The sequence below is a fragment of the Poecilia mexicana genome, unplaced genomic scaffold (assembly GCF_051168715.1).
Source record: "Poecilia mexicana isolate PSO_F unplaced genomic scaffold, ASM5116871v1 scaffold_10, whole genome shotgun sequence".
Classification (NCBI taxonomy): Eukaryota; Metazoa; Chordata; class Actinopteri; order Cyprinodontiformes; family Poeciliidae; genus Poecilia; species Poecilia mexicana.
Window position 1 is genome coordinate 27,853,629 of NW_028263379.1, and position 27,900 is coordinate 27,881,528.

At 41.2% G+C, this 27,900-nt stretch overlaps 1 protein-coding gene across 1 annotated transcript; it reads right to left on the reverse strand.

The window, feature by feature from the left end:
* Positions 1–105: 105 nt before the first annotated feature.
* On the reverse strand, positions 106–27,490 carry LOC106934373 (connector enhancer of kinase suppressor of ras 2-like; the record flags this gene model as incomplete). Its single annotated transcript, XM_088009202.1, has 10 exons — positions 106–534; positions 656–783; positions 6,215–6,361; positions 10,641–10,709; positions 10,833–10,892; positions 12,137–12,298; positions 16,228–16,269; positions 18,887–18,974; positions 20,472–20,674; positions 27,311–27,490. Coding segments are annotated over 10 exons (1,320 nt in total), but the record flags the coding sequence as incomplete, so codon positions are not given.
* Between the last annotated feature and the right edge of the window lie 410 nt (positions 27,491–27,900).

Genomic DNA, 27,900 nt, shown 5'->3' on the forward strand with positions numbered 1-27,900 from the left:
GTGTGGTGTCGTGGTCCCCTGACGCTGCAGCTCGCTTCGGAGGGCGTCGAGGGAAAAAGGTGGACGCAGGTGGTGCAGCAGACAGGGGAGCTGAAGCATCTTATACGACCCTGCTGCTTAAGGCGCGTGAGTTTGTCTGTGTTTGCGCGTATGCCAGACGAGGACACAAGCGAGCACAGCGACGAGGCGAGTGAGGAGAAGAGATGGTGGAAAGACGGGAGACCTGGTGGAGGTGGAGGTGGTGGTGGACATGCAAGTCGGCTGATCAGGCCGGAGCTGCTGTCGCTCCCATTTCACTGCGGGCTCTTGCGGCGCGCCTTACCATGCGTCGGTGTTTTGTCCCGCCGTCGCACGCCTGTATTGCGGCCCCGGTCGTAGTCCGTCCCAGCGGGTCCGTCGCCCTCCAGCAGAGAGAAGTACTGACCGCTGTCCTGGTCCAGGTAGTAGCTAACGGCCTCCGAGCCTTTGGATCCGGACTGGGAGCCTACGCTGTAGCGACCAATGTCGTCGCACGACATGAGGCCCATCTCCTCCCTGCGGAGAGCGGAGCTGTCACCATAAATGTCATCTGTGTCGCCTCACCCCGTCATCGGCGGTGTCGGAATAATCAGGATAATGGCCATCATCGCAACCTTTCCCATGCGCGTGTCCTGACCTGGTGCTGTAGAGTCCAGAGACGGGAGAGAGGATGTAGACGTCCTGCATGCTGGGGGCGTCCATTTTGGACATGCCCAGGGTTCCGCCGGGTGTGGGGGACGTGCTGGTGGGACTGGTAGGGATGGGCTAAAAAGAAAAAACAGAGAGAAGACTTTTTACCATCTTTTCCATATGAAAAATTAAGAATGAAGTCCATCCGATCCGGACAGATTGAATTGACTGTCCGTATTTATTGCTGTCAAGTTCAGTTTATTATTCCAACCTGTGAAAAGTTTTTTTTTTTTTTTCCAGCTGATTCCATCACGTGTGAGTGAATTTGCAGCAATCGCTCCTCGTCGAGCGTGGACACGTCTGTGCGACGTTTACTTAAACCAGCCTGTGAAGCCTGCTTAATCACCTCACTTTTCTGTCATTTCGTCTGAAGTCTCTTCACTCTTGTCGGGTTCTCTATGTCTGTTCCCATGACAACCCCTGGTCTCCTACCCTCCACTCATTTTTCCTGTTTTCAAGCCTTTCTTTAATTCCCCCCTCACCCCCTTTTCCGAACCCCTCTCCTCTCCTCCCCTCCCACTATTGTGAACTACAAAGCAAGGAGAGGACGCGGGAGAGTTATTGTTGTCTCCCGTCTCTGCTCCACTCAAGGACACTTAGATTTATTTGTCATCGGCGTCTTTGTGAGGAAAGGATACCTCGCCTCGGCTGCCATAGGAACAAATTTCGATTTTCGGAGCAGCCGCTGCAACGAACGCTCGGCTCACGTTATCAATTTCACCTGAAGGAAGAGGAGTTCATGCTGTACGTCGGAGGATTTGGCCAACGTTTTAGGGAGACGACGTGGACGGAATGAACAAATAGGCACGGAAGAAAACAGAGCGATGGCGAGCAGGCAGCGCTCTCATTAAGGAAGCCCACTGTCTCATTATTTCATCAGCACTGCATTAATCAAATTCATTTCATATTCCAAACTTTCCACTCTCTCTCTCTCTGCATCTCCGCTCCCTTTCACAGCCCCTATCCCCAAGCCTCGGTCTCCCTCCTTCACCCGTGCAGTCTTCCTCTCCTGAAGGCGGCTTACAGTAAGGCGGCTTTGGCAAAAATAATGAAGATGAGATGGAAAGAGACCAAAGTTAGAGGGTTGGGGGGAGAAAAATAGGGCAAAAAAAGGGAGAACAAACCAAGAGTCAATCCGTGACAGAGGGAACAGGGATAGCTTTGCAGTGTGGCGGCTGGAGAAAACAGTAATTTAGTGATTACAACCCACTAGTCTCTGCATGGGTAAAAGGAGCTGAGGGGATAGCAGTACAGCCAGATGAGTCTACCACAGCAGGTGAACTTCCAGTCTGTTCAAACAGCACTTAAAGCACTTCACCCCCCGCCATGGCATCTTTAAGGTGGCTAAAAAAAATGTTAAAAATCGACTGCTAAAACCTCTCCTCTGTCTAATGCTACCGCATTCGCACACGCAGGCGGATGCACTGAAACACATGCGCATGCTTTAATGCTGCATTTGATCATTTGAAAGTGTAAAACCTTAAAATGTTTAAAAACAAAGAGGAAGTGAGATTCAATTATTCAGCGCTGTGAAAAGGTCTTCGCCTCCTTACATATTTATTTTGTTTTGAATATTTTCTCGGGCTTTAATGTTTTAGATCCATCACAGGGTCACAAATGGGCTGATATTTATACTCATACCCGGTTAAGTGGGGGTTGGGGGTGCATTCACACCAGCCCAGTTAAGATTGCTTTAATTGAACTCTGGTCCATTAAACGAGGCAAACGTTCAGATGGATTAAATCTAAGTCTGCGAAAGGAAACAATTTAACTGTACACAATATCTATCATGTGAATTTAGCTCACAGATTTTTTTTTCTTTACATCAAATGGTGGCAGAAATCTGTCGACAAAGTCTGGTCCTTTTTGGGAGGTGTGAATGTGGAATAAAACTGATTCGGACCAAAAAAGTGAACTCTGGTCTGCCTAAAAGTAGGTCTCAGTTCAATTAAAGTGAACTATGGCACAGTTTGGATGCATATGTGGATGCAAGCAGACTGGAAACCACAAGGCATTCTGGGTAAATACAAAGAAAACAAATGTGAGAGTTGAACACTAGCGGGAGAAATGGCTCGTGGTCTTTTGCCAAAGACAAAGGAGCTAAAATCTGACTCCATTTTTGTTTACATTTTGTGAAGAAGGAAGTTGCGCTCTGTGTCGTCTTCAGAGGTTCTTGTGTCTTTTATTTTAGTTGTCCTGGGTGCAGCGCCACCGCAGGTGAGGAGAGGAACAGGTTCTGTTCATTTGACACAGTGCAGTGTGAAAACGAATTACACCAACTGAATATGTAACAAATGTCAATTTGGTCCACAATCGAACCGAGTCTACCGGAGTATCAGGTGTGAAAACACCCGCAGAAACAAAACAAACAACCATGCAGACACACACTCACTCACAAGAGAAAGAAAGAGAAACAAAATAAGCCAGGACGTATATTTTTTGGAGTCCCAATCTTAAAAATGGCTCTGTAAGGTTTTCTCATCTGTTCTTGAATTTCTTTAGACCATGACATGATGTGTGTGTGAGTGAGAGTGTGTGTGTGTGTGTTTCTTTTCTTTAGATATATTAGTCACCTCCAATTGTCAAGTTCTATTCTAAGTGATTTCTTAATCACAATAATTAGAACTGTGTGTGACTTATAAAACTCATGATTTAACAAGAGGGCAGCCATACTTTCAAAGAATTATACTGAGTTGGAAGAGATTCTACTTTTACTTCTACTTTTCCACAAAATTTGAAAAAGTTTTTTTTAAATTACTTTGGTTATTTTTGTCAAATTTTAAAGTTGGCTTAATGAGCTGCAACATTTAACAGCAACAACAATAAATAGGCCATTTTGCCTTTTGCCATAACAAGTTTTAATCAAAGGGTTTCAGGATTCCTTACGCAAAACAGAACCCTTGAACGCCTCTCCCGCCATTCTGGCGTTTGTTCTTCATAAACGTTTCACCTCATTTTATAACGGAGCGTTTTTATTTACATCAACTTTACAGAATATATGACAAACGTGCTTTCATCTTCGAAGTGATGCCATGGATGACGAAGTTGTGGACATTAGTCAGACGCCCCAAAATAGGCCAGAAGACTGGGCTTGCTGCAATTATCAAAGAGCAACAAGCGCTAATGCATTCAGCGCCTAAAATAGCAGGTGTTTACCCACAGTGACGACTTATGAGCCTGTGAGGGATTTGAGCAAAGCAGGATCACACACAATGGGAGCCATGTGAGTAATCGATTTAGTGTGGTGTGATGTGGATGCTGATGAGGCTTTTGATAAGATGAAATGACTCTGAGCATGGCGGCTAAGAGGCAGCAGTGGTGCATGTAGCATCACAGCGATTCTCCCTCTCTTTACCTTTAACCATTAAAAAACAAAGCACCGCTGTAATTATGATGGAATATTAAATTGCTCTTAGCCCATCCTGCCCAACATGCAAATGTACACACACACACACAAAGAGAGAGAAAGAGAGACAGAGAGAGAGAGAGAGAGAGAGAGAGAGAGAGAGATTTCTACCACCATTTGATGTAAAGAAAAAAAATCTGTGAGCTAAACTCACATGATATTGTGTACAGATAAATTGTTTCCTTTCGCAGACTTAGATTTAATCCATCGGAACGTTTGCCACGTTTTCTGCTGAAATTTCCCCAGACGTGCAAGCTGGTCTCCAGAACCGGGCTTAAAGTGCACGTGTGTTTTTCGGTTGTGTGTTTTTGTTTTTGGGAGCATGCGAGCGCAGGGAGGGAGAATCCGACGGAACGAGCATACAGAGAACAACCCAATTCTTTTGTGTCTCAAAGGAGCGATTGAGGCTGGGAAATAAAAAACCCCCAACAAAAACTGGAAAACATCCCTCTGCATGTATACGTACACAAAGCGTGAACAGAAACACGCTTAAACACACACGTGTAGCCATGGCCGTGTTAGACCGTCTGCCATGAACACACGAACACACACGCGCACACACACACATATACAAATCTGCTCTGAAACAAGCTGTTTAGCAAGATATTTTGGATTCAGTAAATTATCTCCAGTATTTGCTGAGTAGTGGCTCTTGTTTCAGAGCCAGTGGAGCTGCTTGTTGTTGCTTATGAATTATTAAAAGCTCAAGTCTTTTCTGAGAGAGAACAAAATCTAAAACGCTCCTTTCTTTTTCTCCTCGCACAGATGTCTCCGAGCTCCGATCTGGGCGCTCGCGGCGCGTTTGCGTCATAACGGTCTGTCAGGGAGCCATTACCCCGATCCTCTGTTCTTCTACACACACACACAGCAGCAAATACAACAATAACCACCGAAGAGCAAGCGGAGTCAATGATAACATGGCAACAAAATGGAAATGGCAACCGGCTCGTTTGAAAGAATCGTTTGTAACACTGACTCGATGGGCAAATTCAAGAAAATGTCGCACGCGCAATGCTGTATTTATGCTAACAGCGTCCTGGAAGACAGAATGAATTGAGGGTTTAAACTGAAAGCAACAAAAAGACAAGAAAAAACCCCCCAGAAGAGCAGCTGTGCTCTGATGAACAGAGATCAAAGCGTGGAAGTAGCATGTAAATGAACTGGTCTGATGCGAAGTTAAAAATAGCAGCCGCAGAACACGGGAGGCTGACAAGACAGTCGGCGCTTCACAAAGCATCAAGGCAGTGTCAGACTCGCCCTCGTCTCACCCCTCCATCCGACTCAGCACGGATAGCTCTCTTTCTGTGCACCGGAAACTGTAAAAACTGCAATATGAGGGGAAGATTTGCAAAGCTTGTACAACAGCAGACTTACTCCACCCTTGGAGAGAGGGGAAGCTACAGATCTTTAGCTGACCCCAGCATTGAAATAATTTCTATTTAAAAGTGTTCAATGTAGCTTACTGGGATTTCATGTAATAGACCAACTTAAAGTTGATAGGATCTTGAGTTGTTTCCAGGTTTCTTTATTCTGTATTCCTCTCTGTCTTCTATATGTTTTACCTTTGTTCAGTAGTTCCTAAGCAATTCTAGTTTGTTTATTTCTTCTTGTGTAGTTATTTTTTTGTCTAGTTCAATTATGTTTCTGAGTTATTCTTTAGTGTTATTCCTCCCTTTCTTTTCACACCTGCAACCTGTTTCTAATCAGCCGTCTGTTCCTTGTTCAGTAATCAGCCTCCCCAGTATATAAAACTCATTCTCGGTTCCTCCTTCTGGTTCCTCCAAATCCCGTTATCTACCTGTTGTTCCTGGTTCATGTCATTTTTGTTCTTCTCTGGCTCCCTGTGTTCTCCATGTTTTGCTTTTTGTCCTTCCATTCTTTATCAAATCTTCAATATCAACTCAAAGTGTCATTTGGGTCCTACACCAGCACACACCCATGACAAAAGTAATCATAAAGTTGAATAAAACAAAGACATAGATTTTTTTTTTTCAAACAAAAATCTGAAACATATTTGTTATTACACAGATCCCTCTTAATAAAATTTAGTCCATTGCAAAAACTAACAAATCCTACAAAGCATGAACGTGTTGTGTTCACCTGCAGGCCCAGTGGTTTCCAGCGTACGTTCCTGAGCAGAGCCGGGGTGGAGCTCAGCGTGTTCTGGGGCCTTTTCTTCAGCGTGAGGATGACTCCGCACGGGTCTTCTCTCAGAGCGTTGACCAGGTTCTTCAGCTGCCATCCCACCTGAGGAAGACATACACAGATGAGCCCAGAGCTGTTCATACGCCTGGCAAATCTACATTTAAATTTTTTTTTAACGCCAAAAAAGTCAGAAAGAAAGGGAGTGTCAACTTTGAAACAAATTTACTATAAAAATAAACATAAACAGAATGTCTATGCCATTTTTAGATTTTTTTTTGCATGAGGGCAATGCCTCCTTGCCATCATCCTATTCTTTAGATCTCTCTTCATAAGAAATATGTTGGTAAAATTAAAAATTTAACTTCTTAAGTGGCTCATGAGTTACTGGAACCACAGCCTTAAAGCTGCAGTATGTAACAGTAATAAAAAATATATATATTTTTGTATATTTGTTAAAACTGTCACTATGTTGTGTCAGTTTTATACGAGTCAGATAATCTATGCTACTATTGCTGTCTAAAGAAACGTGCCGCTCCTGACCAAAACCAACCAATCGGAGCCAGGAGGAGGGTTTTTGCGCTGTTAATCACCCTCATGTACTCTCTCCTCAGTGTGCTAATGGAGGAGAAACAACCTTAAAGGAAAACCATTTATCCATCGTAATCAGTGGCTATTCTAACTAGGCTGGAAATTCACAACAGGCTCTGCTGGCTGCAGAGAAGGAGAAGTTGTATAAAAACTTATATGACAAATAACAAAATTTTCTTTTGTCTGGCACTTCAGCCGCATTAGCATCCAAAACTCCCCCAAAAGGAAAAAAACTAAAAAAAAAAACTAAAGTGCATCGCGACAGAAATGCGGGAACATGTGTGGCTGGGAAAACAAAGGGCAAGTTGTTCAAAAAGTAAGTGTCTTATTGAAATAAATTGTGGCTTAGTCAGTATAAATCTGAAGACGGTGGGAGTTGGTAAAAGGAGCACGACAGAGAAATGCTGACTGCAGAGTTTTCTTGTGGCTCGGGCGAGGCCGTCTCCAGAGCTCACAGCACTCATCAGGTCATTGATTGGCAACATTGGTCTCAGTTACTGGCAGAGTCTGCAGAGGCCACTACACACGCTCGCACGCACGCGCGCGCACACACACACGCATGCACTGTATGGTACAGAAATATATCTGCTCCAATTTAAAAAAAGGACCTGTGCGTTGTAGCCGGATTGTTATATTTTGTCTTATTTAATCCAAAACCGACAGTTTGGCGAGACTGAATCTCTTTAGTTTGAGATGTGAGTCTAAAAATCAGAGACATTGTGGTTCCCCTGCCAAGCGTCAGGGAAATGGGTGTCATCTGATATCGGGCTGGCTTTCGTCCACTCCAATGTCCGTCCACTAAGCACTAAGTCACAAAAACTGATTACTGCAGAAAATCGCAGGGAAGAATAAGTTGCTTGAGTTTGTTGGAAAGTGATAAATCTTCATACCAGCTACTTGTTTAGTAGTTTCTCTCTGTGGCCCGAGGTTTTTTAGTTTCAATACTTAAAAGTTGAAGAAAGACAACAGTTATGAGAAGAAGAAGGTTTCCCTGATTGTCAATGCAGCGATTGGGGAAGATGAAAGATTTGCTGTTTTCACAAGAACTCAGACCGATAGTACATGCCGTTACTCAAACTCTGCAAAAACACAAAATATTACCAATAAAATTATAGCACTTTTATTTTTTATACACTGGGGGAAGCCCAGCCGTCAGAGCTGAATCTGACGGCTGCAGAGCTGCTCTTTTAGTCAAACAAGCCGAGTGCAAAGACAAACAGGCGGACACCTAGCTAAGTGAAACCAGCATAATCTGCTGCTGATGACATTCTTACAATCCCAGGGGTCTTCATTATTTTCCCAGATGCTATTACCTCCACATAATTACGCTACCTTTTCAAACAGCTAGTGAGCTACTTGAGCAAAATCCACGATTAGCTCAGCCGCGCTGAAGGCTGAAGGTTCCCTTTTGAAGTCTAAACAGCAATGCTCAAGCCGTGTTGTTTGCTCTGTGTACGTATGGGACGGGCCCACATAATCACCCTTTAATGTAATGAAATTCTGTTCATTCAATATTCACCCTAATCTCATATTTAATTCGAAGCCTGGCTAGATAAACTTATCAACCGCGATGTGTTTTCCTCTCTCTCCTCCCAGTGAGCTCGGGTTGGAGCTGCTAACTTCTTCTTCTTCCCTCCGTTTCTTTTTATCTGTTCTTCCACCTCCTCTCCCCAAGTCGCTCTTTACTTCCTCCTCCCTTTTCGCCCCACTCTCCCAGCTCTGTTGCAACCCTGTTTCTACACACACACACACGCACGCACACACACACACACACACACACACACACACACACACACACACACACACACACACACACACACACACACACACACACACACACACACACACACACACACACACACACACACACACACACACACACACTCTCTCCTCCACTCCATGCTTATCTCCTCCCCCAGAGTGAGGGATCAGAGCGGTGAGGGCCCAGCCGAGGGAGTAATAAAGGGCTGAAGCTGTGAGCCTGGCAGGGTGCGATCTGCACTGTCACCCTGAGGAAGAGGAGGGGAGGGGAAGAGGGAGATAACACACACCTTCATCACACGTCAATCAAACGCCTCAGCACAGAACCCTGCATGCAGAGTGTTGCGAGAGAACATCATGGATAGTGAAGAGAAACAGGGGAGGAAAAAAAAAACTCACTTTTGAGACATCTACAGCTTTTTTTCCCCTCCTTTTCAGAAATCTCAGATAAACACAGGAACAGATGATTCGAGGACATGATGAGCGACGCTCACAAAAGAGTCTGCTCTGTTTAAAATGGCTGCCTGTTCCTTCTGATCTGATGACCTGGATTGAAACTCGTGATATTCAGAAAGTGAAACTGGGTTTGGGGGTTCATACAGTAAAAGTATTTACACAAGTTAAAACTCTGCACATTTTTTTACAGCACAACCGTGATCGTCATCGTATGTTATTGGGATCTTATGGAGAAGTCAGAGAACTGCTAAACTGAGAGTTCAGACAGCCATGTATTACAATTTCTATTGGTTAACTAAGGTTAACTTTACTGCTTCTCTCAATGTGGAAAATGTTAAAATTCCCAAAATCTGTGTCTTTTTTTATTTAGTTTGTTTCTTTGTTTGGTTAACAACTTAAACATTTCATGGATTGGTCACCAGACGTGCAGGTTGAGGAAGTTTTCAAATTCCCAATTTTCTCAAATGCACCTTTACTTAGAGAGCAAAGAAAGGGTGGGACTCTCTCCCATTCACTCCAATTAAATCAGAAAACATGTCAGTTTTTTAAAAAGGAGCTGAATTGCTTTTTAGGAGTAAATTATAACGGGAAAAATTTTTTTGTAGATTTTGTGAACATAAACAATATTTAAGCAATTGAAAATGATGAAGTTAAAAACACAGAGCATCTTCTCAGGGGAAGCGATAAACCTATCAATTCATGTACAGGACTAGCTACTAATGTATTGTAATTTGCATTAGTAGGATAATTTTCCTGTAATGGTCAGGGCACCAAAATGGGCTAAAGAAATCCATTAAAAGTCCAGTTTGCACTGTATGACCAAAATCCGTACTGTGAACAATCTCACGTTCAATGTTGAAGTAAAGGAGACGGGAAAACCAACATGACACAAAAGTCTGGACACATCACAATTAAACACGTTGGTGGCAGCATTATGCTGTAGGAATCCTTTAGCAAGAGCCCAGAAGCTTTTCAGAGTTGATTGACGGCACATGGGACGAAACTGGAGGGAAACATGTTTGAGGCTGAAAGAAACTCAGGACCGGGTTGTTGTTTGTGCTCCTCTAATCTGGAGCAAAGTTCCAGAAAACTGCAAAACAGCTGAAACCCTGAGGTCCTCTAAACACACACTTGAAAACTGATGCTCACAAATGTTCTCCGTCCTGTTTGAACGAGCTTCTACTGTTTTTGCAAAGAAGAATGGCCAGGTATATTTCGGTGTGTAAAGGTGCGACACTGGTTGAGAAACACCCCACAGAAACAACTGAAGCCGCTAGACGTTTTATCTCCAAGGGACATGAACACTTTGACTTAAAATTCAAATAAAACACCTCCATATTTGTGGTTGTAGTGTGAAAAAAATTTGAAAATGCAGATTATTTCAGCTAAACACACTAAAATAAGGAGGACAGAACGGGATATTTCAGTGGATGATGAAGCTAAATAACACAGTTTGTCCTCATGTGGCCCCTTGATGAACACAGAATAAAGTTTGCATGATGTGACCACTGAGGAAGAAGAGCTGGTACATCCTCTGTGCTTCAGCGCAGTTTGCATTTGGAGCTGTGTGACTCACCACCGTCTGGTGGTTGACTTGGATCACCTCGTCTCCAGCGTGGATCTTCTTGCACTGATCTGCCGGTGACTGAAACCGGAAGACAACAAACTTAGTTGATACTGAAGTGGTTCTATTGTACTGGGGGGGAAATATGAAACTAAGTATAATTCAAGCTTCCAAATCTGAATGCTTATGACAGTAAAAACGCACGTTCTCTGTGGTCCCAGTGATGACGTGGAGTCCATCGTATGTTGACTTGATGTACATCCCCTGGAAAACAAGAGAAAAAGACCAGAGAATGAGAATGTGTTTGAAAAATGCACATTTTTGTAGAAAAACTGAAACTAAAAAAATGAAATTGAGTAATGACTCAACATGCACGGAGTGTTAGTTTTAGAAATAACAACAATCTGCCACAGCTTTTCAAAAGTACAAAAGCTGCTGCTTGTCAGAAAGAGCAACCGATATCAAAACTAATCTTTGGTGTTTCGACAAGATATTATGGATTTATCAGTTGTTGATTTTTTTTTTTTTTTTTTTGCGGAAGTGCTTAATGCTGTCGTTTGATGTACAAAAAACATATTCTCAGCGAGTTGCAAATCTGAAGCTTCTGAAGCGGACTCTTCCAGCCGTGTTTCTGGATCCTGCTCACAAGCTGCATTTGAAGCTATGCTCTCTGGACGTAATTTTGCAGAAGCTTTCCCGGATCGCATGCAGGGGATTTACGGAATCAAATCTGCTTCCCGATGCACTAACGCCCGAGACGCTGCTGCCAACAGAATTATTAAATAATCTGTTCAGATAATTTGGCTGAGAGCGGAGAATGTAGCACCTTAAACGGTCTAGTTGGAACAACATCAAGCACAGGTACAGACGCTGATCCGTTCAGAGGCGCTCCCAGCCTGCTTGGTGAACCGCTGCGCAGGATTCGCTGCAACACCAGACAGCCTATCACTGAAGTCTGCGATTTATTACTTATTGTTTTTACTTTATTATTCCCGCGTCTAGTCACTCAGGGCTCTTTGCAGTGTAAATGGCGGAAGAAAGGTTGGCCGAACCGAAGCTTTACATCAGCAATTTTCAACAGCGATTAAAGTTGAAAATTCAGTTTCGCTAAGTCTAGACTGAATGTAATGACTTACTCAAGAAAGCTCTGGTGTTGAGGAAAAATAACATATAAGTCCAGCTGTGTGAAACCTTTAGCTAACCCCAGATAGCATGGGAGATAGCATGTTGCATTGTTTTTCTAGCGGGCGTACATCTATGGTGCATTCAGGTACAACTCTGTCACTGCAAATGTTTGCCTTGATACTGAGCATTTACAAGTAGATTTATTGTAAAAATAATTGGATTAATTTAGGAAATAAAACTAAATCTCCAGTCAGTTCTAAACTGCACACAATTTAAAAACAAACACCCGTTATTTCTCATGTTAAAATGAAACTACTGCAGTTTTTATTGTGTGTGTGTTTTTTCTGTGTGTGTGTCTGTGAATTTCCGAATGTTGTCCTCACCAGGCCTTCGCTGGGCATGATGCTGGTGAGGTGGACCACCTCCAGATGTGCCGACTGAGATACCAGAGAGTCCGACGACAGAGAGATGATGTGGTCGCAAATCCCTGCGAGGGTCTTACACTGAAGACAAAGATGGAGGTGCAGAAAAAAAAACATAGGGAGACCAAAGGAGAGAAAGACAGAAAGTTATTGAGATTGGTTTTGGCTCCTGGGGGATGCTGTGACCTAGCTGGAGGAGGTGAAACAGACATCATTTTATCAGACTGCTTCCACATCACCACTCCCACCGCTCTGTCACACAAACCGTTTCCTGTCACAGTCTGTCCACACAGGCATGCCCACAAGACGCGCTCGGAGAAGCAACGGCGCATGCGCGAGCCCGGCTGGTACTTGGTGAAATTTGCGGAGCTCACTTTTTATTTGTTGCCTTCGTTCGCTTCGAAGAAATGACTACAGACGGCACTGTGGGTGTAATTCCCAGCTTCTTTTGCTCCCGCCTGAAATCTGAGCAAACAAGCCGTCTGAGTGGTGCAGCTTTTCCCTGCCTTTGTTTCTAAGCAAAGATTGACATTTTCTCTGGCTATTTGCTCGGCTGCACACACACATTTGTTTATCACTGGCAACATTTCCTGCCTTTTAATCTCCGCTGAGTGACTGCAGCGCTTTTGCGGACGTTTATCCCAGCAACTTTGTCTCACGGGTTATCCTACTTAATGCGTGCGCACACGGAATAGTATTTTTGTGCACATCGATGTAAGTATGAAACGATAAAATAGTCTTTTAATCTCAACTCGACGTATTAACAATAAAATAAGCTAACGTGTGGAATGTGATTCCACATTAAAAAGCTCACAGAGAATTCTCCACTTTCTTATAGTCACATTTCTTCGAATCTCTAACAGCTCCGACTACAAAAACGGTTTTTTTTTTAATTTATCATTTGTTTTCAAAATTGATCAAATCATATCAGAGCTGTTTAAAAAACAAAACACTACAAATGAAATTCCTTGTGTGTGTGCAAAAACTTGGCAAATACATCTGATTTTATTTCTTCCATTTAGTCAGCCTTAACTTTTTGTTTACATACATTTAGACAGTAGAAAATTGGAAAATAAATTATACAGACAGACAGACACACTGAGGCTCTGTAGGTAGAGTCGTCAACTTGTGATCAGAAGGTTGTAGGTTCGATGCCAGCTTCCTCCTGGGCAAGGCACTAAACCCCAATTATTGTGTTTGTGAGTATGGCAACTATGTAAGTTATAAAGTTGCTATTTAAGTTCAGTCCATTACTATTATAGAGGGACAGATGTCTACTTCACTTCTGTTCTACCACCACAAACGTAAACATGAGGAGCCTACTGAGACTTCAACTTGATCCTCACACTTTAATCTTAAAGGTTAAGATTAACCAACAAACACAAGAAAATGATCTCTATCTCTTTCAGCGCAATAATGACTTAGAACATAAGGAACTAAGAAATAGTTGACCAAACAGAAAATCTGTTATGGTCGTCCCAGACGCCAGAGCTAAACACTAAAGGAAATCTTCTTCATTCTAGTAATCTCCTGTATTTTCGTCCTCATGACACATAGCTCTGCTTGCTAACACACACAACAAATGCAGTTGCATAATTCATTGTCTGCAACTGCATGTTCCCACAACACACACACACACGCACGCACACACACACGCGCACACATACTGAACAAATACATACTCAGACTTTGGAAAAAAGATGGAGAGGGAACGACTGGAAGTAGAATAGAGAGGCATGAAGGCATGAGAGGCGGGAGGGAGAGTCTGGGAGGAAAGGGAAGAAAACGAGGGAAAGAGAGAACACACAACTAGGACAGTGTTATGTAATTCCTCTCATCCTTATGCATGCATGCACATAAAAACACTCATGCACACTTCACGCTCCATCAGACACGCAGGCTCACACACGCGCATTCATGCTATCTTTCCAGAACACACACACACATACACACACGCATCCTGTCCATCTGATTGCTGCAGGCTGTAGTCTAGTGGAGAGGAGTGAAGCACAGAGTTTTGCATTATTGAGAAGAAGCGAACTAACATACAACTGCACTATAGTGACCAACATGAAACCCATGCTGCAATTAAAACTTGCCGTAATTATGTCTGAGTGCAGTTTGCTGCATAATTCAATCAGTAAATATATCCATGTAAAGGAGTTTCTGTTGCACTATTATTATCTGAATCTATTTTTGTCCAGAAATATTAATAATCCCACAAGTGGCAAAGTGACAGCTGGGAATATTGATTTGCACTTGTGAAGATTAATAGCTCTTTAAATCAGTCACACACACGCACAGTACTGTATACTGTCTGGTAGTGAAAAAGGAGTTTCTGCAGTACTTCAATACTGAAGAATAATCACCTTGTGTTGCTAATGTTGGTTTGGTTGCTTCACCTGAAAAGACCAAATCTTTCTGGATTTCTATCGAGCTGGTTAAAAGCAGCTGATCTCTTACTTTTTTTTTTTTGCTTGTTTTACTTTTTCATTACTTTTTTATTTAAAATCCAGATTATTGAGTCCCAGAGACTGGAGTTCATGGCTAAGTCCAATGGGGATCAAGACCCAAGTGGATCTATGCTCTCTAAACAACTTGAATCTCAGAAATGTCATAGTAGTTTAAAATTTTACGAACCTTTAAAGTGTTGTCAGGTTTGCAGAGTAGCTCATGATTGCATATCTGGAAAATGGGGGCAGTTATTACGATTGTCTCAGTTATCTAAATGTATGCATTTCTGCTGTGTAGTAAATCAGTGTAAATAGCAATAATTAGCATTCAGTTTAACTCTGACAACTTTTTACATTAATTTATTTCTCTTTGAGACAGTTACTCTAGCGGAAAATCCTTCACCTGCTCTTTTCCTGGTATATATTTCACACAGGAAGATTATTCGTTGTTGCTCTTTCTCCAATCTCGATTTCCTGCGTATGTTGTCCAGTTTCCATGTAAATAATGGTCAAAAGTCTAATGAGAGTTAAAATTATGCTTTTTTATTTCTTAATATAAAACAAAACGTCTGATATGGGCGTGTTGCTTTTTGTTTGGTTGCCAGCTGAATCATTTCAAGGCTCTAAAACCTTATTTTACATTTTTCTGCACATCATGAATAAACATCTAGAGAAGCTCCATTTAGAAAAACTCCTTTCTGTTTCACTGCTGCCTCCTTTCACACATACGCCTCCCGTTTCTAGCAAAGCACCTGGGACCTAGGTGTTTAAATATGCCTGTTGTTATTTTTCTACATATGTAAAAAAAACAAAAAAAAAAACAAAAAGGCATGTAGCAAATCAGAGCTTAAACCTTAAACCAAAATGCTTAAGGGCTCATTTTGAAAGATGAGACATCACACAGTCAGTGACGTTGAATTTCAAATGCAATCGAATGACTTGCTCTCGAGTTGCAGAGATTTCTAGAAAGCATTATCTAATGTCCTCTAAATGCTTAGTCTTTTTTCTTTTTTTTTGCTCGGCACACTATTTGCTTCGCTCCCTCCACCTGACCTTGAATGGCAACAGGAAGCCTCCCAATCCAACTGTCAGCCTGGATCAGACACTAGCTGCTCACTCTGTTTCACACGTGGATGCAGACAGTTCCCCATCGCACATGTGTACATGCACACGCGCACGCACACACACGCACGCAGGCATGCACGCACACACACGGCCTACAACAGAGCTTTCAAGAGGCCCGCGGCCTATTTGCACTTCACCAGACATGCGTTCTTCCCAAAAACCAGCACAGACACACATCAAATCGATCTCAGGTCAAAGTGTGCTCAAATGTGACACTTTTAATGAAACTGTTATGTTCCGAGTGCAGAATCAATTAAAATGCTTTCTCTGCTTATGACAATCAGAGATTCTGCCTGGCATCGATTGACACAAAATGTTTGGAAATGGCAAAGCGCTTGGCGCACTTATTGAATGTCTCTTTGAAATGTTCTAAAAATACACTTTGCACACAGAAGAGCAGGACACATCCCATCCACATGAGTATTAACAACAAAAAAAGAGAAGAATCTCTAGAAACCATTTTTTGGCACTTACCACATGAAGGATCTTGTTCTCCGTTTCATACACGGTGCAGTCCTGTTAAGGGAGAGGAGCCGAGAAAGACAAACAATTAATGCAAATTCAAACAGAAACATCCACACAAAAGCTCTATTATCTCTCTGCTCCAGATATAACATCCAGGAGAAAAGCACTTTACACTGTAGTCAGAATAGCATGCTTAATCGACATGTACATGTTGTTTAGGAGATGCTAATAGTTAAAACAGATATGAATAGAATTGATGGACCTTCTGGAGAAGATGTGCGAAAATATTCATATTTTTTTATTATTATTTTAAAAATGAAATCTCTCGCAAAAAAAATGTAAAAATAAAACAAACTTTGAGTGTATTTATTCCGAAAAGGGAACAAAATGTTTTCAACTGAATCACCACAACTGTTGTTATTGACAGTCCATGAAGTTTTTTTGACTGATGCCTATTGGTTTTCCATAGTTTGACAGCCCTGAAACGATTAATCAAATTCATGGTGATTAATCGGTTATTGAAATAATTGTCGACTAATTTAGTAATCGATTAATTGTTAACTGGAGTAGACAGACTATACAAAAGGTGTTTGCAGATAAAAACCAACACACTCAGAGCAGTAATTAAGCCACATGCAAAAGATATAAATGATCCAAAACTGCTTAAGTGGCGAAGTTCAGCTTCACTTGGTTCAAACTGTGTAAATCTATTGAGCACATTTTGCTTCTGAAAGACAAATCACTTAATAAAAGAGAACTAGTCAACAGATCAGTCATGTTAAACCAATGGCTGAGCTTCTCACATGTTGATGTTTGAAGTATTTTTTTTTAGCTTCAGATGGGTTATTTGATTCAAATAATAAAGGAACGCTGCACTATGTTTACAATTGTGATAGTAGGAGAGAAGTGGCTTTTCCAGCAGCACTCCCATATCACCAAGAAGTGTTTAAATTTTGTCTAATGGACATGCAGTGACCCCAAGATGCCATTATTTACTGCAGTTCTTCAGCAATGAGAAGAGATAGAGAAGAAATGAGCGTCCTCATATATGCTAGTGGTTTGAAGCTAAAAAAAAATAGGCATCTGTGTCATGAAACAGAAAGCAGATTACTAATGAAACACGGCAAAAAAGTTTTAGTAACCTCAAAAAGGAAAGGGTGTATTAAATTCAAGCTGAAATTTGCAAATTTCAAATTCTCCCACTGAACAAACAGCACATGTTGCCATCGAAGCCGTTTTTAAAGTGAGACCGTTCTGCTGCGGAAAGACATGAATGTATTTTGAGGCTTTCTCCACGTCTTCACCAGAGGCGCCAACATATTTGACTGCATCTGTGCAATTCTGGGAAGCATCTCACTGAATCCACCAGATGTGTACGGTGAGCGGCAATCACATCTGTTTGATGCATTAATGCAGACACTGCTGCCATCTTTGTCTCTCTCCCTGCGTCCCCTGGCAGCCAGAGGCTCATTTGGCCTATTGTGAACCTACGGTGTGGCCCCTTTCTGTTCCATCTCCTTTGGCCCTTGTAATGTGGGGATTGGGTGTTATCTGCTCAGCTGCAGGATTCACTCTGGGCACAAGTACAAATGCACTGATACATACTCTGAGCAGGCTCTTACTGTGAGGGCACGGTCCAGGTCCAAGAGAGAAGACATAGTTGTTGTTTTTTTTTTTTTCAAAATAATTGAAACGGCTACAAAGCCAAAGTGTTTGCATGCGGCAGCTGCTTTATTTATTTATCTTTTAAGGAGGTGCAGTGTGTTGGATTAACATAGGGAAGCGGGCACATAGACGTCAGGAAACGATGGGGCATGTTTCGGTCACCACCAGGACCTGTTGACTTCACTGCTGGTGAATGTTGTCCTTTAAAGGGACAATATTATGTCTTTTCCAGGCACATAGTGCTATCTGATAGTATATATGTTATCTTCAGTTGTTATAAAAATGCTCTATATATCAAATATGACTTCGTAATTTAACGCTTTGAAATTGGGCCTCTGTCTCTTTCTGAAACTCCACCTTCAGGAAGTCGTCACAACATGGCTCCTCTATTAACCCTGTAATAACGTTTTTACCAGCGTTGCGCTGAGAAGTAGCTCCTAAAATGAGCTCAGCTGATGCGCAGTTCCACCAGGTGTTTGCTAATTGCTGCTGGCTAGTCTGGAGGAACTGAGGAGGGAGTCAGAAGTTTGGAACCGCAGATTGAAATAGGAGCTACGCCTCGAAGGCGGAGCTAGGTCCACCCAGACATTTTCTACAGTTAAATGGTTGCCATGGGATACTAAAGGATTTCTCAAACATGCATGAAAGAATCAAGGAAACACACGTTTATGTTGAGGGGATAACATTATTGTAAGTCTCAAATAATGTTGATTTTACATAACACTTTAGTTTGTAAACTGCATATTTAGCTTGTGAATTAAATATTTAGTTTGGAACTCTGATATTTAAGATGCAGGAATAATATGGTGAAAATATGATTTTGAAGAATGAACATCCACATTTTTTCTCTGCAATAAGCTAAATATAATAAATTTTTGTTAATTCTTCATGGTGCAACTTTACAAACCCCATATGAACTTTTCTCTTTTTTTTCAATCTATATATGACCAATTAATGCGTTGTTCATGAAAAAGTGTGACAGTCTGATGATGTGTGAAAGCACCTGTTGTACAATGGTGGTCAGCTCTAAGCACAGCTGCACAATGTTGTTCTTCAGTAACGAATACTCAGTCACACTGGCGAATGGAGACCTGAAACAAACGAGAGCAGGTTGTAGTCAGACAAACACACCGACTGCACAGAAAGCACATGTTCAACTTTACTTTGGGGGAGGTGGGCAGAAAAGCAATTCGTGTGGAGGATGCTAATCAAATGCTGCGTTTATGTGTGTCAGCTCTCTCTTTCTGCATTTTACTCTCTCTGTCATTAACACTTACATTTGCTAAAGACTTGTGTCAAAGCTAAACTGTGACGTATGCTCTGATGTTGTTGTTGAACCCGTGTTAACGCAGCTGTTTATTTTCTGCGCGTTTCACTGTTATTACTGCCATTTTACCTCAGCTTCATGCTGTTGATTACCATTTTTTTCAGCAACTGAGGTTACGGTCATGATTTCGCTAAAACCTGAAATCAGAAAATCTGTCCTTGCATTCTGTGAACAGAAATATTCTATCATTTTGTATTTTTGTAAAATTTCAAATATATAATTTAAAAAGAATTTGTAGATTTCACTATCTTTTGCTAACTGATATGTGCATTCTGTAAAATTGCAGAAAAAAAACAACAAAAAACGGTAAATTACTGGTGTCCCTGATGTCAGTAATTTGCAGTTTTTTGTTTTTTTTTTACAGTGAATCCTTTACAGTGTGGATACAATGTAAGTCAGTACAATGATTTGAAAAACATATATATATATATATATATATATATATATATATATATATATTGAGACATTTTGTTGAACTGTGAAGTATTTCTTTAAGACGTAATGTGACAGGTGCTTTTGTAAAGACTCTCCTGTTTGATAAGACAGGAACCATTCAACCAGGCACTGAAACATTGATGAAGACCGTGTTTTATCATCAGCATATCATTATTCCAGAAATATAAGAAGGTGCACAATAAAAACATAAAAAAACGAGATAATAAAATACTTTTTTTTTTTTTTTTTTTTTACAAAAGGACAAGCACTGTGAAACTTTCAGACACAGTAAGTCTGTAACTCTGGCTGAACATTTAGGGTCGTGAACGTCTGACCCCGTCTCCAGTCTCTTGCATTTCTTCCATAATTGGCTTCCAATTAGCTTCATCCATTTTCCCATCAGCTCTGACCAGCTTCCTTGTGTCTTTTGAAGAAAAGACATGATGCTAACCATGATGCTACAACCACCATGTTTTACAATTGGGATGGTATTCTTGGTGTCTGACCAGAGCATCTTTTTTCATATCCTTGGTCTGTCCTCTACATGCTTTTTGACAAATTATATATAAAGTCGTGAATCTAAAACCTGTGGTAACCCCATCGCTCAACGCTTATGGACAAAACTCTATCCTCAAAGACGTCGCTAGTCGTCTTGGAGGACTAGCTTGGACAGCACGTCCAAGCGGATCCCATGTCCAAGTGGGATCCGCTTGGACGTGCTGTTCATGCCGGAGTGACCAACACAACCACATCGGATGACTGCCGACAACTTTTTTTCTCGTGGTAAGTCTATCATGTAAATAGTTTACGGATGAACGACTTTTACCTGTCAAGCCAGGCGAGCAGATTCTTGGCAGCACCAATCAAATCCACCACTGACGTAAGGAAGTCGTTGGGCAACCTTCTGGAGGCTCGTCCGTCGTAATGACCCCCCCTCCGTCGGCCCAGGATGAAGTTCTGGAGGTTCTTTGCTGAAGCGTTGAGCTTGTGGGACAATGTTCTGAGGTTCTCTGTTTCTAAGCCATAGTTCTGGAAGAGAAACAGATGAGTATTTAGAAAAAGAAAAGAAAATGTTGTTGGCTATTGCTACCACATAGGCTGGTTAGTCACAGCGCAGATTTTGGTGAGATCAGAGACACAAATCTAAGGTCAGATAAAGAGATCTTTTGAGATTTTCTGTATGTCAAGTTGTGTGTAAGGATACCAGAGGGGCTGTAGTGGGAATAACACACTATGTTCTCATCACAGAAACAATCAATATCTTTCTGTTTCACTCCTTTTATATTTTTTGCTTTGCTTTCATGCACACCTCTTTGGCCTTAACCCTCAAACATCTTCACGAGGACTTTTGATTTTGCTCCGGGGTTGACACATTTTGAACCAAAACTTTGTCAAAACAGTGAGCATTTCCAGTGTCTTCAGACTTCCATACAGTTTTGTTGTTTAGGTTAACATGGTACCTTCTGGCATGTAGAACCTGTATCAAAAGTTGAACCAGATTTGTGGAGGTCCACCATTGACCGTCTGATACTGTGCCTGATTTGTTTAGATCTTTTTTTTTTAACTCTCCTGATCGCACAAGGTCTTAGTGCATTTGAGCTGTGCTTTAAAATACGTCTACAGGTGTGTCTCAGTTTAACTCAGTTTTGTCACACATCGACTTATTAGAAGTTTATAAAGCATTAATCGGGTTCTCTCAAATTCTTTAAAGGCATAGCAATCTTAGCGTATGAAAACATCTGACAATGAAGAAAGCAATAAACAATTATCTCTATTAAAAACAGTCAGAATATTACCCACTGCATGCTCATATATGATTTCAATTCGATGCACAAGAATGCAAACACTGTATACTTAGTAAGTCAAGAAACTTGACTGAAATGACGTAAAAGAGCCCCAAAAATGTGTGTATTTGTATCTTTTTAAAAACAAAACATCTTGTTGAGTATGTGTTGGTACTTGGATTTTTTCTTTTTAGCTGAATCCTTCTGTCACATTAACCTAATTTTACATTATTTTAGCATGTGATGAATAAACATCAAGAAAAAAGCCTGGTCTAAGTAATTCTGTCTGTTTTAGTGCTTTTTCCTTGTAAACACACACCTCCCACTCATTACAGACTTACTCATGTGGAGTTTTTAGCTAAGCACCAGGGGTTACACATGCATATGGGTTGCTACTGCCCTACATCATTATAAGGAAAGTAAACATTAATCAGGGATATGATAGCTTTGACACCAAAAAGCTTACTGATGACTCATCAACAGCTACATTATCTGAGCTTCTCCGTATTGCTGAAAGGCAAAGTGATGTCGGTGTACAGCGTGCCCCCGCCTATTTGTGGTGATTTTTTTCTGTGGAAAGTAAATCCAAGTAATTCATAGAAAATCCGCCAATTTCAGGATTTTTTTTCAAAGTGCATCAAAAGTATTCAACAGAAAACAGCTTGAAAAGCTTGAATATGGGAGCAATGCTATTTATTCTATTGGCTCCATGTGCTGCATTCAATTTCCTTGGCACTGATTGGCTGTATCCCCAAGATGGATCTATATTGACAAAAGTATGTGATTAAAAAGATATCAAATATGGCATTATGGAGAAGGTACGCATCAAACCATTAGTAACCATGGAAACAGTGCCCCGCCGTCTAGTAGCCTCGCATGTATGGAAAAAAAAAAAACTAGTCACATCTATCTTTTGTATGTTTTTAAGGCTGCTATTTATGACAGTGATAAAAATCATGTGGTGTGAATTCAGGCAAAGTCGGCATTTTGATCAACAAGTCAGGAGGGAGGAGATATGTGTCGGTTGCTAAGCTAGCTGTTTCAAACTTTTGTAAATACCGCCGTCTATGAGCCCCAGCCAGGTGTGTTACGTTCACAGACAAATTAGCTCTATTCGAACAAGTAAAATCCACGAATAAACTGGCAAAAACAACTTTGGAAAAACTTTGCTCCGTTCAATACCCTCGCCCCTCACTTGCCTCGAATGATGTATGACGTAGTTGCAAAGGGTCAATAAACGCCAACTAAACAAAGCTTTTGGAACACTACTTACTACACTGACAGGTGACTGACGCTGAGGTTCCATGAGTCACATTTTGTACATTAATTCAGAGCTCTAGACCAAGAGGGATCTGCAACACAAGCCATACGAACTTCCCCACTCACACAGCTGTGCTGTCAGTGTAATCACTGGGAAGCAGGCAGGTAGTGAGAGGATCAGATTACTTCTTACTTCCTCCTGCCGATTTGCCGTGAATCTTTAAATGTCATATCAGTGATGGTCACGTTTTCTGTTTGCCGAAGGAGAAACCTACGTTTTGGTGTATAATATGTGTAGAAAGAGTGAAATATGAGCGAGTTAGAAGAGTTTGTTTCTCAGAGCTAGTGGGCTAGTGTAGCTTAATTGCTTAGCAACCATAGCAACCCATGTTTTTTTTTTCTTCTCAAGACTGAGCATAATGCCAGCAAAAACTTGAAGAGGGGTTTTATGAAAACTGTAACAGATTTTAAAAAAAGCTGAAATAAACCGAAGTAGCTGAAGTATATGACTTCATTTTAAAGTTTGAATGGCCTTTCCAGCTGAAAGTAGTTGGCTGTGGAAGAGCGCAAAGTTTTCAGCAGAATTTTTCAGAAATTATGGGATGTTCCGTTCATGTCAATGAGGCCCAAGATGATCACAACAAAGGGCTGAATATTTCATAAACTGTGGAAGATGTCAATACCAAAAGACAGGACTAACGACGTAGCCTTACAGCATTCACACTAATTAGGCAACTGCGGAACCAAAAGGCATGACGACTGGAGGGAAAGAGGGAGGAAAGACGGAGAGCACCCAGCGATGCGTCTCTCTCAAACTGGGTCAGGCTCCCACCGCGCTCCGTGTGATTTTCTGCATCCTGCGCGAACAGAGATGCATGCATACACTCGGAGCGTACATGTTTGCACTGCTGTAATTAGGCTGTCACGTCATGACGTGATCTAAAAAAAAAAATCCGTGTGCGTCTGCCTGCCTCCAGGGCGCGCGGGCCATCTGAAAGAACGCGCGCTTGCTGCTGATACGGAGAGAAGTCATTTAAATTAAGGCTGCATGCACGTGTGTGCAAATCAATACCGTTATAGGATGATGCCATTATTACCACCGACACCCACTGCGGCCCTACCGTCCCTCCTCATGTCAGTGTGGTTGCCACAGCAACCGTGTATGGAGCGGCCTCTTCTTTAATTCTATTCCTCTGCCATGGCTCATGCACTAAGTCGCAATAAAAACATTGTACGTGCCTTACTGTCTGTCTTATAATCATTTTCCTTCAGATACACAAAGGTAACTACATATTGAGTCTGCAAGAGTGATAAATTTGCGTTTAATACGTGAATATTTCTTCTTCGTCGTCTTCTTTTTTGCACTATGCTGAATTTTAAATTTATACCTTGGATTTTTCTAAATTGAATCAAGCTGTAATTTTCATGTCAGACCGTTTAAAAGAGTCCGTATTTGTTCATCTATTTACAGTTGGAAGGTTGAAACGAGGCATAAAGCGGAATGCTAATCACAACACAGTGGTTTGGATTCGTTTTTTAAAAAATGACCCAATTTAAGGAAGCTGCTAGAAAACCGTTCTGTAAAAGACTGATTGTGTGACTGATGTGTGAGTCAAACAGCCGGATGACTACAAAGTATGTTTCTCAGAGATGAACATGAGGATGACGTCTCAAATTCTCTGTGAAACACTGTCAAAAGCACTCTAAAAATAATTTAAACAACATTCTTCTGGTTTGTTTATCTGAAAAATGTTGTTGGTTGATGTCAGCACAGACAGGATGAGCAAAAATCGATTTAAAATTTTATCAAGCTATTTTCTCTCTTCTTTTTTTCAATATCGACACAAATTCCACACCAGAAATAGACTTTTGTTTTTAGTCTTTATTATTAAAGGACCTTTTGTTTTTCTGAAATCTAAATACAGAAAGCGGTTTATTACCCTCTAACCATAAAGCCAATTTTACGTTGGATATGTCAGGATTTATAAATATCCCATAAGCCATGTTTTTGTTTTTTGTAGGGTCATGTTAGTTTTGTGGCTCTTGTCAAGTAAGCATCGTGCTTAAATGACATCAGGATCAACTTTGCTATGTTTCCAAAGTGACCTGGGACAAAAACATAAAAATAAATGTGAATGAATTTAGTCGTGACTTTAATCACAAATTCAACGCCACACTAAGAGGATGACTAACTATAGTATTAACTTTTAGTTCTTGTTAGGTGAGAACCTGCACAACATTAAGAATCATCTCAGAGATTCTGCTTCTGAAATTCTCATCCGTGTGTGTGTGTGTGTGTGTGCGTGTGTGTGTGTGTGCGTGTGTGTGTGTGTGTGTGTGGGGGTGTGTGTGTGTGTGTGTGTGTGTGTGTGTGTGTGTGTGTGTGTGTGTGCGTGTGTGCGCGTGTGTGTTGATGAGGGTCTGAGTGTGTCCATTCTTAGGCCGTATAGTGATTGGTACTCTGGGACACTCAGTCCCATGCTGGAAGATTTGAATGAGAAGCGGTGCTGATTAACTCACACACACTCAGACCCTCTTCCGCACATTTGAGCAGCTCCTACTAATCCAGCCATGTGTGCCTGAGAGATAAGGTGCATCCTGCATGCTCTTTCTACATATTCTCCCTCTCTCTTTCCCTCTCACCTCTCCTCCACTCCCTCCTTTCACCCGTTCTGGGAGAGTAGCACCTAATTCCCCCTAATTCGCTAATCCTGAGCAGGGCCACTGCACATACAGTCAGCATTGACCGAAGCAGCGCGCGCAAAGCAAGACTCAGGTCACGGAGGACTGTTATTTATTTATTTGCTTTGCTATATTTTTTAAAGCCAATATCAATAACTGATGCTCCAGAAAGTGTATATAATAAATCTGCCTTTTCATGACACTGTCTTGTTTTCAAAAAATTTTCTTTGCAAAATTCTATCCACACATTTTGACTGAAATGCATGCAGTAGATTCTACACAAAAAGAGACCAGACAATAGTAACGGTGTAAAAGTGGAAAAACTGGTTACTGTGATCAAAGATTAACCAGTGTGTTGCAGAAACACACAGTAGATGTAACTGAGCAGTACTGAGCAGACCAATCAATGAGCCACTTGGCCAGCAGCTAACGTAATTAAGGAATATTGCATTACAAAAGCCTCTAGCTTCATCTGTACTTCTAGAAATATTTGTTTTTTGTTGTTCTTGCACTGCTACAGCGGCCATGGCAGCTTTCCAGTTAGCTCATTGTTTTTAAACCAATGTTCTTCATGAAGTTACTATGTTATCCAATGCTAATCATCTCCTAACATTTTCCATCGATTAGAATTTTCCACAGGCAACTAAAGCAACAAAATGTGGAAACATTGCAATGATTGGTTAAAGTTGCAAGAAAATTGCGAATGATGACTGAATTTGCATTAATTGTTGCAACTGTGAAATCGTAACTTTCTGAAGGGACTGATAGGAAATTAATCAACAATTAATTTTTTTTCTACACTGAAGAAAAAAAAATATCACAAAATCTTACCAAATTTTGGTCTAATTTCTAATCTAATCCAAATATTATATTTAAAATAAGAGAAAGGTAACAAGTAACTTTTCAGAAAGATATAGGAGTTTGTTTTAAGTCAATATTTCCTTAACATTAAACTATTACTAAAAAGTACCTGTTCCACTGGCTCCTATTTTTCCAAAAAGCTACTTGTAAGTTATCTTAGTTTTAATTTGTGTGTACTAGGATATTTGCCCTAGCAACTAGGCCAAAAACACTTGGTAAGATTTTGTGTTTTGCAGTTACATTAAGCTTACGCAGGTACCATCGCAGTAAATTAGTTGATTCTAGAGCCAGAAACACACAAACTGCTTTTTTTAAGAGTGAAAAGCTAGCTCTGGGTTAGCCAGTCTGTAATGGCCCTAACTTACATACCCACAGCCACGCATTCCCACATTCACACTTGGGTCAACAGGCAAAACAACAGAAATGCACAACTCCAGAATTTGCAATTAGGAATCTCCTTAAAGTGACAGTACTCTGCCCAGTGATAACGGACACCCTAAGAGGTCAAATTCTGTAATACACAGTCCAGAAATGTCGCTGTAAACTCATCTCTCACATTAGCAGCAAACAAAGTTAGCTTTCTGTGGGTAAGACATCTCAACTGAACTCTTATATCAATCAGTCCCTCCAGTTTCTTCAGAATGATTGTGTAAATTTACGCTAAATCAATGAATCCCTGCACATTTTTGCGCTAATAATTGAGAGTTTTTTGTAGATTTTTCTCAAAGATGGCCAAAAACTTTCTTACTTGTACTAAACAGCTGCCTCAGCTTTAACTGATGTCAGATTATAGTCCACGATCTAAACAGCGAGTAATAAAAAGTCACATTAACCATCATAAATAAGTCCAAATATCCCAAATGTTTCCAAATGAGTACCACAAACATGAAATCCTGGAGGGACTGAAAATATGTTCAGTAATATTATTTAATTTGAAGAATTCATGGATATTTGAAAAGGTTTTATCAATACATCCTGGCACAACCGACCCTTTAACAGCATTCATGATCTTGATTTGGCCCAAAACGAAAATGAGTTTGACACCCCTGGGTTAAAACAACCCAGTACGGGGACTGACCAGGGCACAGAGGAGGTCCACAGCTTCCAGTATAAGCTCCTGGTGTCCTATTCTGGTGACGCCGAGCTCTTCCAGCTCCTGGTGGGTGATGTGCAGCAGCTGCTCTCCTCCTATCTGCTCCCGCTCAAAGCTCTTCACGTATTGCTGGAGGCAGTCATCCAAACCTGAGAGGGGGGAACACACAGATTCACATTAGGAGATTCTGGTGGGCATGTGTGGGGTAAGCTGTTGGCAGAAAATAACTAAAACCTTCGGTCTGATGAGTGGTTCAGAGGGGTGTCTGCTCTGGGACAGAGAGGAGACAAATATGATGAGGAAATGTTATTTGTGAAAATGCCTTCAGAGATAACTGTCATGTTGGAGTCTGAGCAGTCCAACAAGAGGCGATCTGTATTGAAGTATGGGAGTGGTTGTTGTCCACACCAAACAACATTTAATTAATAGCAGCCACAGATAAACACCAGCCTGAAGGCAGATGTCTTTTCAATGCTTTGCTGGCATCCAATGACGATCACCGAAAAAAAAAAAACAGAACGAAACATCTGCTGTGTCCGTACCTGATTATACGTACAGGCAGAATAAGAGTCATC